Raw genomic sequence first — 12,640 nt, forward strand, 5'->3', positions numbered from 1 at the left:
TTGCTGGGTCAAATGGAATTTCTATTTCTATGTCCTTGAGGAATCGCCACACTGTCTTCCACAATGGTTGAACTAATGTACACTCCCACCAACAGTGCAAAAGTGTTCCTATTTCTCCACATCCTCTCCAGCATCTGTTGTCTCCAGATTTTTTAATGATCGCCATTCTAACTGGCGTGAGATGGTATCTCAATGTAGTTTTGATTTGCATTTCTCTGATGACCAGTGATGATGAGCATTTTTTCATGTGTTTGTTGGCCTCATGTATGTCTTCTTTTGTAAAGTGTCTGTTCATATCCTTTGCCCACTTTTGAATGGGCTTGTTAGTTTTTTTCTTGTAAATCTGTTTTAGTTCTTTGTAAATTTTGGATATCAGCCCTTTGTCAGATGGGTAAACTGCAAAAATTTTTTCCCAATCTGTTGGTTGCCGATTCACTAATCAGGCAAGAAAAAGAAATAAAGGGCATTCAAATAGGAAAGGAGGAAGTCAAATTGTCTCTATTTGCAGACGACATGATTGTATATCTAGAAGACCCCATCGTCTCAGCCCCAAACCTCCTGAAACTGATAAGCAAGTTCAGCAAAGTCTCAGGATACAAAATCAATGTGCAAAAATCACATGCATTGCTATACACCAATAACAGACTTAGAGAGAGCCAAATCAAGAACAAACTTCCATTCATAATTGCCACAAAGAGAATAAAATACCTAGGAATACAACTAACAAGGAATGTAAAGGACCTCTTCAAGGAGAACTACAAGCCACTGCTCAACGAAATAAGAGAGGACACAAACAGATGGAGAAACATTCCATGTTCATGGTTAGAATCAATATCGTGAAAATGGCCATACTGCCCAAAGTAATTTACAGATTCAATGCTATCCCCATCAAGCTACCAATGACCTTCTTCGCAGAACTGGAAAAAAACACCTTAAACTTCATATGGAACCAAAAGAGAGCCCGCATAGCCAAGTCAATTCTAAGCAAAAAGAACAAAGTGGGAGGCATCACACTACCAGACTTCAAACTATACTACAAGGCTATAGTAATCAAAACAGCATGGTACTGGTACCAAAACAGAGATATAGACCAATGGAACAGAACAGAGGTCTCGGAGGCAACACAACATATCTACTAATTTTTAAGTTATTTCTTACGTTACTGCTTCTTTATGTACAGTGTTTACATATGACCCCCAGAATCTATATTTCTGATGGATTTAATTTTAAAAGCAATCTCATAAAGAGGATGAAAAAGATGTGAAGACCCATGGTTGTGTTCACCCTCCTCTCCATCCTCCGACCACTTCCACCATTGTCTCATCCCATCTCTGCCTCTACTTCAACTGCTTCCAAGCCTTCTTCTAATCCTCCATCACAAAGGCATGCAAGCAGGTGACTATAAATGTCAGTTGTTCCTCATCATAGATTCTTATGTGAAAATCTAGCAAGACGAAGTAGATGGCAACAGCGGAAGCTACTATATTCATTTCCATGCCCACTGCCCACACGCTTCCAAGCCCATAGAGAGGTAGCAGGGAGAGGGAAAGAGGCAAGGGATGTGAGTAAAACTGCTGGTAGAGTGAAACTTTATGAACAGTCACTCTGTCTCTCTGGACTATCACCAGGGATGAGCTTCATAGTCGATGAGCTCAGAGGGAAGTGGCTTGCTTGACATTTAACATCTGTAAAACTACAGTGTGTGGATTCAAACCAGGTATTCCTAAGTTTCTCTCACTATATTACATGAAAGTCAATTCCCAAGTTATCAAAGTATTTTCAGAATATAAATGGTACCACTTTTATTGGCCTTAGAACTTACTTGGCCTGAAACATGATAAAATATTTGAGCTTTAAAAAAGTCTCCCCATTCATGTCCTTTGCAGGGACATGGATGATGCTGGAGGCCATCATTCTCAGCAAACTAACACAGGAGCAGAAAACCAAACACCGCATGCTCTCACTCATAAGTGGGAGCTGAACAACGAGAACAAATGGACACAGGGAGGTGACTATCACACACTGGAGCCTATTGGGGGGTGAGGGGCAAGAGAAGGAAGAACATTAGGACAAATACCTAATGCATGTGGGGCTTAAAACCTAGATGACGGGTTCGTAAGTGTAGCAAACCCCCGTAGAAAATGTATACCTATGTAACAAACCTGCACATTTTGCACACGTATCCCAGAACTTAAAGTAAAATTTAAAAATAAAATAAAAATAATAACCAAAGAAAGTCTTCCCATTTCCATAAAACAAATCGACTGGCTATGAGGAAAATGAGCCTTTTTTTTTTTTTTTTTTTGAGACAGAGTCTTGTTCTTTTACCAAGGCTAGAGTGAAGTGGTATGATCTCGGCTCACGACAACCTCCACCCCCTGGGTTCAAGCGATTCTCTTGTCTCAGCCTCCCGAGTAGCTGGGATTACCTGCCACCAATTTTTGTATTTTTAGTAGAGGTGAGGTTTCACCATGTTGACCAGGCTGGTTTTGAACTCCTGACCTCAGGTGATCCACCTGCCTCAGCCTCCCAAAGTGCTAGGATTACATGTGTGAGCCACCGCGCCTGGCCCAATCATTTCTTTAAAAACTATATTTTATACAAGTATTAAAAACCACTAAAAGTAATTTAAATATAATGTCACAGCTCAAGTGTACTTCTGAACATTGGTCTTCCCCAACCAACTGATTCTCAAATTATCTTTCCTTCCTACTCCTTAATAGTTAACCTCTACCCTACTCCTCCCCACCTTGTTTCCTTCCTTTATAGATGATATCACAATCTACCATGGTCATGCTCAGATATCTGTTTGCTTGTTTACTGTCTTTGTCCCCCACGGACTGTAAACCCCGTGAGGACAAGGGCTTTGAAGATCTTTTTCACCTCCAGACCCTACTACTGCACATGGCAGGCTCAACAGATATATGCTAAAGAAATTGATTAATGATGGCAGCCTCAGCTCTCTAAGTTTCCATCCTTCAGCTTCCTGCTTACCTTCTCCTTCCCATCTTCTCCCTTAACAAATAATTTAAAAATAATTCTTTTTAAATTATTATTTTTTAAAGTCTGTCTCTCAAGGTAGGCTTTCTATAATTTAAGCTTATTAGTGGCACCCAGTAAAAGGGAAGAAGTGACGACTTACTGGTGGCTCAGTTCTCTTATTTCACACGGCTTGAAGCACCATTCTTTGGCCAGTTTTTCTTGTTGAGATGCTTCTTCTAAAAACACTATCTTTAAAGGAAAGAAAAGAATCACATATTAGTGAGTCATAGTCACTTGTTTTTATTAAATATGTAAATCTTCTTTAAAGAAACTATACTGTAGCTGAGTTAAAAGGTATTTGACACCAAATGGAATTGAGTTTAGAGGCAAAAAAAAAAAAAAAAGATAGAGGTTTGCTTTTGGTCATCAAAAGACAAGCTATATGTGATTTCTCCTTTTCTGCCATAACATCAATGTAAATGAGACTTGAAAAATTCTCAATTGAAGATACATGGTATTAAAAATGGCTAATGTGGCCGGGCGCGGTGGCTCACGCCTATAATCCCAGCACTTTGGGAGGCTAAGGTGGGCAGACAACAAGGTCAAGAGATCCAGACCATCCGGCCAACATGGTGAAACCCCATCTCTACTAAAAAATACAAAAATTAGCTGGGCGTGGTGGTGTGCACCTGTAGTCCCAGCTACTTGGGAGGCTGAGGCAGGAGAATCGGTTGAACCCAGGAGGCAGAGGTTGCAGTGAGCCAAGATAGTACCACTGCACTACAGCCTGGCAACAGAGCTAGGCTCCATCTCCAAAAAAAAAACAACAAAAAAACAGGCTAATGGAAGAGGCAGAACAACATGGCAGAATAGAAGGCTTCAGCAATCACCCCCTGCAAGGACACCAATTTAACAACTATCTATATTAAAAAGCACCTTCATAAGAACTAAAAATCAGGTGAGCAGTCATGGTACCTGGTTTTAACTTCATCCCACTGAAAGAGGCACTGAAGAGATACAAAAACTGGTCTTGAATTGCATATACTACTCCTTCCCTACCCCTCTGGGTCACGGTGATGTGGTGTGAAGAGCATTTTTGGGGGCTGGTGAAGGGAGAGCATATCAACTGTAAGCTGCTGAATTTAGCGCTGTTCTGTTATAACGGAAAAGAAAACTGAACCAAACTTAGCTGATGCCTGCCCAGAGGGAGCATTTAAACCAGCCCTGGCCAGAGGGGAATGGCTGATCCCAGCAGCTAGAACTTGAGTTCCCACAAGCCTCTCCATAGCCCACGCTGGTTAAAGTGCCCAGGGACCCTAATAAACTTAAAAGAAAATTTAGGCCACAAGGACTGCAACTTTTATATGAGTCCTGGTGCTGAACTGCACCCAGAGACAACAGACTGGGTGAGGAGGGGGGAGCGAAACATAACCTCCTGAGACACAAATTGGGGTGGCTGCAGGAGTGCTGGCATCACCCCTCCCCTAATTCCAAGCTGCACAGCTCACAGCTCCAAAAGAGACTCCTTCCTTCCTCTCAAGGAGAGGAGAGAAAAGAGTGGGGAGGACTTTTTCTTGCATCCTGGATACTGGGTCTGCCACAGCGGGACAGGGCACCTGTCAGGCATGTGAGGCTCTCTTTCCAGGCCCTAGCTCCTTGACAGCATTTCTAGATATACTTTGAGCCAAAGAGAATCGTATTCCTTGAAGGAAAAGACTCAGTCCTGGTAGGATTCATCATCTGCTAAATGAAGAGCTCTTGGGCCCAAATAACCAGCAATATGCAGGTACTATGTTGAGGGCCTCGGGTGAGATTCAGTACATTCCCAGCTGTGGTGGCTATGGGGTAAGACTCCTGCTTGAGGAAAGCAGAAAGTAAAGTAAGCAGTACTTTGCCTCACACTTTAGCTACCAGCTCGGCCACGAAAGGATAAAACATCAAGCAGTCTCTTGGGGACCCCAATTCCAGAACTTGGCTCTTATACAGCATTTATGGGTCTGCCCTGGGCCAGAGGGAAGCCAACTTCCCTGAAGAACAAATCAGAATTCACTACAATTTGACTAAGAGTCCTTGGGCCTTAAGGGAACACAGGCAGTAGTCTGGCCGTACTTTCCCTGGACATGTGGTGGCAGTGGCCACGAGGTGAGGCTCCTCTACCTTTGAAAAGAGGAGGGAAGTGTGGGAAGGACGGCAGCTTGTGATTTGAGTACCAGCTCAGCCACAGTTCAATAGGTGGCTTTCTAAGGCTTTTGACTCTCCTTGCTGGCTCCCTGAGGGCACCGCTAGAACTGCCCAGGGGATTGGGGTGACTCACTACCCTGAAGGGAAGGATACAAGCCTGGCTGGCTTCACCACCTGCTGACGGCAGAGCCCCATGGCCTTGAGTGAACACAGACAGTAGCCGAGGAGTGATTACAGCAAGCCTTAGGCGACACCCAGTGCTGTACTGGCTTCAAGTCTGACCCAGCACATTCATAATGATTGTGGCCACAGAGGTGCTTGTGTCACTCTACCCTGAGCTTCAGGTGGTTAAGAACAGAGAGACAGACTGTTTGTTTGGGAGACAGTAAGGGAAGAGAACAAGAGTCTCTGCCTGGTAGACCAGAGAATTCTCCCAGATTTTATCCAGGACCATCAAGGCACTGCCTTTACAAGTCTGCAAGAACTACACTGTTACTGGGCTTGGGATGCATGCTAAAGCAGATACAGTTTAGATCACAACACCCAAGTCCTTTCAAACATCTGGAAAGCCTTTCCAAGAAAGACAGGTACAAACAAGCCCAGACAATGACAACTACAATAAACACCTAACTCTTCAATGCCCAGGCACAGACAAACATCTACAAGTATCAAGACATTCCAGGAAAAAAATGACCTTACCAAAGAACTAAATAAAGTACCAGGGACTAATTCAGGAGAAAGACATGTAATCTTTCAGAAAGAGAATTCAGAATACTTGTTTTGAGGAAACTCAAAGAAATTCAAGACAACACAGAGAGAGAATTCAGAATTCTATGAGATAAATTTAACAAAGAGATTGAAATGATTAAAAAGAATCAAGCAAAAATTCTGAAGCTGAAAAATGGAATTGGCATAATGAAGAATACAGCAGAGTGTTTTAATAGCAGAATTGATCAAGCAGAAGAAAGAATTAGTGAGCCTGAAAATAGGCTATTTGAAAATACACAGAGGAGACAAAAGTAAAAAGAATAAAAAACAATGAAGCAAGCCTATAGGATCTAAAAAATCCACAAATTCAGTAACTCTTAGATTTGCCTCTAAAGAGGAGGTAGGAAAAGAGATAGGGATGGAAAGTTTATTCAAAGGGGTGATAAGGAACCTTCCAAACCTAGAGAAAGGTAGCAATACCTAAGTATAAAAAGGTAATAGAATATCAAGCACATTTAGTTCAAAGACTACCTCAAGGCATATAATAATCAAACTCTCAAAGATCAAGGATAAAGAAAGGATCCTAAAAGTAGCAAGAGATAAGAAACATGGCTGGGCACGGTGGCTCAACGTCTGCAATCTCAGCACTGTGGGAGGCCAAGGCGGGTGGATCACCTGAGGTCAGGAGTTCGAGATCAGCCTGGTCAACACGGTGAAACTTTGTCTCTACTAAAAAATACAAAAAATTAGTCAGGTGTGGTAGTAGGCACCTGTAATCCCAGCTACTCAGGAGGCTGAGGCAAGAGAATCTCTTCAACCCAGGAAGCAGAGGTTGCAGTGTGCTGAAATCACACCACTGCACTCCAGCCTGGGCAATAAGAGCAAAACTCCGTCTCAGAAGGAGGGAAGGAGAGAGGAAAGGAAGGATGGAGGAGGGAGGGATGGAGGAGGGAGGGAGGGAGGGTGGGAGGGAACACACAACGGAACTCCAATACCTCTGACAGCTGGCTTTTCCACGGGAAGCTTACAGGCCAGGAAAGAGTGGTATGATACGTTTAAAGGCTGAAGGAATATAAAATATCAAAATAATATCAAAAAAACCTTTTATCTTAGAATAGAATATCTGGCAAAATATCCATCAAACATGAAGGAGAAATAAAGACTTTCCCAGACAAACAAAAGTTGAGGAATTTCATCAACACTAGGCCTGTCCTATAAGAAATACTGAAGGGAGTACTTCAATCAGAAAAAAAGGATGTTAATGAGTAATAAATAATCACATGAAGGTACAAAACTCACTGGTACTAGTAAGTACACAGAAAAACACAAACATTATAACACTGGAACCATGGTGTATAAACTACTCTTATGACCAAGAGAGATTTATCCCTGGGATGTAAGGGTGGTTCAACATCTGCAAATCAATCAATGTGATAACATCACATTAACAGCATGAAGGACAAATACCTTATGCTCATTTCACTTGATGCTGAAAAAGCATTTGATTAAATTCAACATTCCTTCAAGATAAAAACCCTTAAAAACCTGGTTACTGAAGGGCCATACCTGAACATAATAAAAGCCATATATGATAGACCCATAGCTAGTATCACACTGAATGGGAAATAGCTGAAAGCCTTTCCTCTTAGATCTGGGACATGACAAGGATGACCACTTTCACCACTGTTATTCAACATAGTACTGGAAGTCCTAGGTAGAGCAATCATACAAGAGACAGAAATAAAGGGCCTCCAAATTTAAATCAAAGTCATATTTTTGTTTGCTGACAATATGATCTTATATTTGAAAAAAATCTAAAGATTCCATACAAAAAAAAAAAACTATTAGAACTGATAAACAAATTCAGTAAAGTTGCAGGATACAAAATCAGCATACAAAAATCAGTAGCATTTCTGTACGCCAACAGTAAACACTCTGAAAAAGAAATTTAAAAGTAATCACATTTACAATGGCCACAAATAAAATTAAATATCTAAGAATTAACTTAACCAAAGAAGTGAAAGTTCTCTATAATGAAAACCATAAAATACTGAAGAAAGAAAATTGAAGATGACACCAAAAAATTGAAAGACATTCCATGTTCATGGATTGGAAGAATCAATGTTGTAAAAATGCCCACACTAGCCAAAGCAATCTACAGATTCACTGCAATCCCTCCCTGTCAAAATATCAATGACATTCTTTACAGAAATAGAAAAACCAATCCTAAAAATTATATGAAACCACAAAAGACCCAGAATAGCCAAAGCTATTTTAAACAAAAAGGACAAAACTGGAAGAATCACATTATCTGACTTTAAATTATACTACAGAGCTATAATAACCAAAATAGCACAGCACTGGCATAAAAAACAAAACAGACACACAGACCAATGGAACATAATGGAGAACCCAGAAACAAATACGCACACCTACAGTGAACTCATTCTTGACAAAGGTGCCAAGAACATACACTGGGGAAAAGACAGTATCCTCAATAAATGGTGCTGGGGAAACTGGATGTCCATATGCAGAAAAATGAAATTAGACCCCTATCTCTCACCATATACAAAAATCAAATCAAAATGTATTAAAGGCTTAAATCTAACACTTCAGACTATGAAACTACTACAAGAAAACATTGGGGGAAATCTCCAGGTCTGGGCAAAAATTTCCTGTGTAATACCCCATGTGCACAGGCAACCAAAACAGCAATGGGCAAATGGGATCACATCAAATTAAAAAGCTTCTGCACAGCAAAGGAAACAATCAACAAAGTGAAAAGATATCCCACAGAACATGAGAAAATATCTTCAAACTACCCATCTGGCAAGGGATTAATAACCAGAATATATATAAGGAGCTCAAACAACTCTAAGAAAAAAATCTAACATACAAATGGCAAAGAAGCACATAAAAAGGTGCTCAACATCGTTGATCAGCAGCCAAATGTAAATCAAAACTACAATGAGATATCATTTAATCCCAGTTAAAATGGCTCATATCCATGACAGGCAATAACAAACACTGGTGAGGATGTGGAGAAATGTGAACACTCATACATTGTTGGTGGAAATGTAAGTTAGTAAAATCACCATGGAGAACAGTTTGGAGTTTCCTCAGAAAACTAAGAATAGAGCTACCAGATGATCCAGAAATCCTATCACTGGGTATATACCCAAAAGAATGAAAATCAATATATGGAAGACATGTCTGCACTCCTCTTTATTGCAGCACTGTTCACAATAACTAAGATTTGGTAGCAACTTAAGTGTCCATCAACAGATGAATGGATAAAGAAAATGTGCTACCTATATACAATAGGGTACTATTCAGCCATAAAAAAAGAATGAGATCCTATCACTTGCAATATGGATGGAACTGGAGATCAGGAAGTGAAATACGCCAGGTACAGAAAGACAAACATCACACGTTCTCACTTATTTGTGGAAGCTAAAAATAAAAACAATTGAAATCATGGAAATAGTAGAGCGATGGTTACCAGAGGCTGAAAGGGGTCATTGGAGCAGGGATGGGGGAATCGTTAGTGGATACAAAAGAGAAAAATAGAAAGAATGAATAAGACCTACTACTTGATAGCACAACAGGATGACTATAGTCAATAATAACTTAATGGTACATTTTAAAATAACTAAAAGAATATAACTGGATTGGTTTGTAATACAAAGGATAAATGCTTGAGAGGATGGATACCCCATTCTCCATGATGTGATTATTATGCATTGTGTATCTTTATAAAAACATTTCATGTACTCTATAACTATATACACCTACTATGTACCCACAAAATTAGAAATAATTTTTTTTTTGAGATGGAGTCTTGCTCTCTAACCCAAGCTGAAGTGCAATGGTGCAGTATTACCTCACTGCAACCTCCACCTGCCTTAGCCTCCCAAGTAGTAGCTGGAATTAGAAGTATCCACCACCATGCCTGGCTTTTTTTTTTTTTTTTTTTTGTTTAGTAGAGATGGAGTTTCACCATGTTGACCAGGCTGGTTTTGAACTCCTGACCTCAAATGATCCACCTGCCTCAGCCTCCCAAAGTGCTGGGATTACGGCATGAGCCACACTTTCAAGTGTAAAAATATATTGCATTAGTAAAAACTCTAAGAGGGAAGTAGAGTAGAATTAGTAATTCAAGAAGAAAAAGGGATGACAGTTTGAAGAGGGAAATTATAAATAATAATAATGGTAGTCTGTAATTGCTGCATAATAAAATAAAGTTTACCATGTTGTGTGCAATATAAAACCTAACCCTCAGTTCTGCTTAAAATTAACTAACTCCCTGTAAAACCTACCTTATCTATTCTCCCCACATTCTCAGCAAAGTTCCCAGGCATCTCAGGACTCCTGTTTTTCTTGTTGACCAGCTAGCTGCAAGGTCACACGGCAAGATAACACTCAAAGAATGTACAAAGCATTTCTGAAAATGCTATTTTTCAAATGCAATGTACATCACAAGACATGTTACAAATTAATTAACTGTTCTTTGTTCTGGCTTCTGTAAACCTGTTAGCTGCTACGTCATCCTGGATGTATAAAAAGTTCCCCATTTTCTTTCTCCTTTGCTCAGCCTTGGGAAGCTAATCCTTTGAGCTGGTGGCCACCATAATAAAACCCTCCTGTTTCACCCATTGGTCTCTCCAGTCTCCTGAATGTTTTGCAACAAGTGGACCCTTGAATAATCAGGGGTTAGGAGCACTATAGTCTAAAATGCGCAATAACTTTTGACTTCCCAGAAACTTAACTACTAAGAGCCTATTGTTGACCAAAGACTTACCAATAACATAAACATAAGCAACATAAAGTTGATTAACACATATTTTCTATTTTAAATATATTATACACTGCATTCTTCATTAAAGTAAGCTAGAGAAAAGAAAACATGTGGGGTGAAGTGCCTCATGCCTGTAATCCCACACTTTGGGATGTTGAGGCAGGCAGATTACTTGAGGTCAGGAGTTTGAGACCAACCTGGGCAACATGGTAAAACCCCACCTCTACTAAAAATATAAAAATTAGCTGGGCGTGGTGGTGAGTACCTGTAGTCCCAGCTACTTAGGGGGGCTGAGGCATAAGAATCACTTGAACCTAGGAGGCAGAGGTTGCAGTGTATTGAGATCCCCAAACTGCATTCCAGCCTGCGTGACACAGCAGAGACTCCGTCTCAAAAAAAAAAAACAACAAGAAAAGGAAAGAAAACATTAACAACCTACTCTCACAATAACTAACCCATTCCCTTGATAATGGCATTAATCCATTCATGAGAGCTTCATCCCGATGACCCAGTCACTTTTTTAAAGACCCTACCTCTGAATACTGTTACAATAGCAATTAAATATTAACATGAGTTTCAGAGAAAAATACTCAAACCATAGAATTCTGCCCCTGTCCCTACAAAACTCAGATCCTTTTCACATACAAAATATATTCATTTCTTTTTTTTTTTTTTTTGAGATGGGGTCTCACTGTGTCACCCAGGCCAGAGTGCAGTGGCATGATCTTGGCTCACTGCAACTTCCACCTCCTAGGCTCAAGTGATCCTCCCACTAGAGCCTCCAGAGTAGCTGGGGCCACAGGCATGTGCCACCACACCTGGCTAATTTTTGTATTTTTGGTAGAGAAGGGGTTTCACCACGTTGCCCAGGCTGGTATTGAACTCCTGAGCTCAAGTGATCTGCCTGCCTTGGCTTCCCAAAGTGCTAGGATTACAGGCTTGAGCCACTGCATCTGGCCTAAAACAGATTCATTTCATCCCAGCAGTCCCAAAAGTCTTAAGTTGTTCCAGCATCAACTCAAAAATCCAGAGTCTCAGGCCAGGCATGGTGGCTTATGCCTGTAATCCCAGCACTTTGGGAGGCTGAGGTGGGAGGATCACTTGTACTCAGGAGTTCAAGACCAGCAGCATAGCAAGACTCCATCTCTACTAAAAAATAAAAATAAATTAGCCAGGTGCAGTGGTGCATGCCTGTAGTCCCAGCTATTCAGGAGGCTGAGGTGGGAGGATCACTAGAGCCTGGGAGGTCAAGGCTACAGTGAGCTGTGATCACACCACTGCAGTGACACAGTGAAACCCTGTCACCAAAAAAAAAAAAAAAAAAAAAAAAAAAAAGAAAGAAAGAAAAAGTCTAGAATCTCATCTATATCAGATGTGAGTGAGACTCAAGACAGGATTCATCCGTAGGCATATTCTTACAGCCATGAGGCTGTGAAATCAAATAAGTTATCTGCTTCCAGAATACAATGGTGGGGCAAGCATAGGATAGACAGTCCCATTCCAAAAATGGAGAAATAGGCAAAAATAAAAGAGTAACAGACTCCAAGTATGTCCAAAAACTCAGTAGGAAAATACACTATATTTAAGCCCTCTATTTAGAGGATAATCTTTGACTCCCATTTTCTGCATCCTGGGCACACAGGTCTTAGGCAGCCCCACTCCTGTGACTTTCCTAGGCGCAGTCCATGTTTCAGCTCTCACAGGTTGGAGTCTCCTGCCTGCTGCTCTCCCAGGCTGAACTTGCATGCTAGTAGCTCTACAGTCCTGGAGTCTCAATGGCAGTCCTGCTCCCTGGGCTCCACTAGGCATTACCCTAGTGAGGACTCTTTGTGGCAGCTCTGGCACTAACCCCAACCCCACATTTTTGTGCAGTACTGCCATAGTTGGGGCTCTCTGCAGTGGTTCTGCTCCTGTGACAAGTCTCTGCCTGGGGCTCCAGGCTGTTTGCAACATTGAAATCTAGGTGTACAA

General features: G+C 40.9%; 1 protein-coding gene across 4 annotated transcripts in view; it reads right to left on the reverse strand.

Moving 5' to 3' along the window:
- The window catches only part of GDA (guanine deaminase), a 158,835-nt gene that overhangs the window by 59,460 nt on the left and 86,735 nt on the right, over positions 1–12,640 (reverse strand). For 2 of the 4 annotated variants that reach the window (XM_032290684.1, XM_032290682.1), the window contains exon 2: positions 3,143–3,231. The exons of 1 other annotated variant lie outside the window; for it this stretch is intronic. Coding sequence is in view for 2 of the 3 variants with exons in the window: in XM_032290682.1 (XP_032146573.1) it covers positions 3,143–3,231 (89 nt within the window). In the remaining variant the exon portion in view is untranslated. The remainder of the gene's footprint in view (positions 1–3,142; positions 3,232–12,640) is intronic. One more of the 4 variants, XM_032290683.1, reaches the window with a different exon arrangement.

This window comes from Sapajus apella, unplaced genomic scaffold, assembly GCF_009761245.1.
Source record: "Sapajus apella isolate SASKATOON/1434 unplaced genomic scaffold, GSC_monkey_1.0 scaffold24, whole genome shotgun sequence".
Classification (NCBI taxonomy): Eukaryota; Metazoa; Chordata; class Mammalia; order Primates; family Cebidae; genus Sapajus; species Sapajus apella.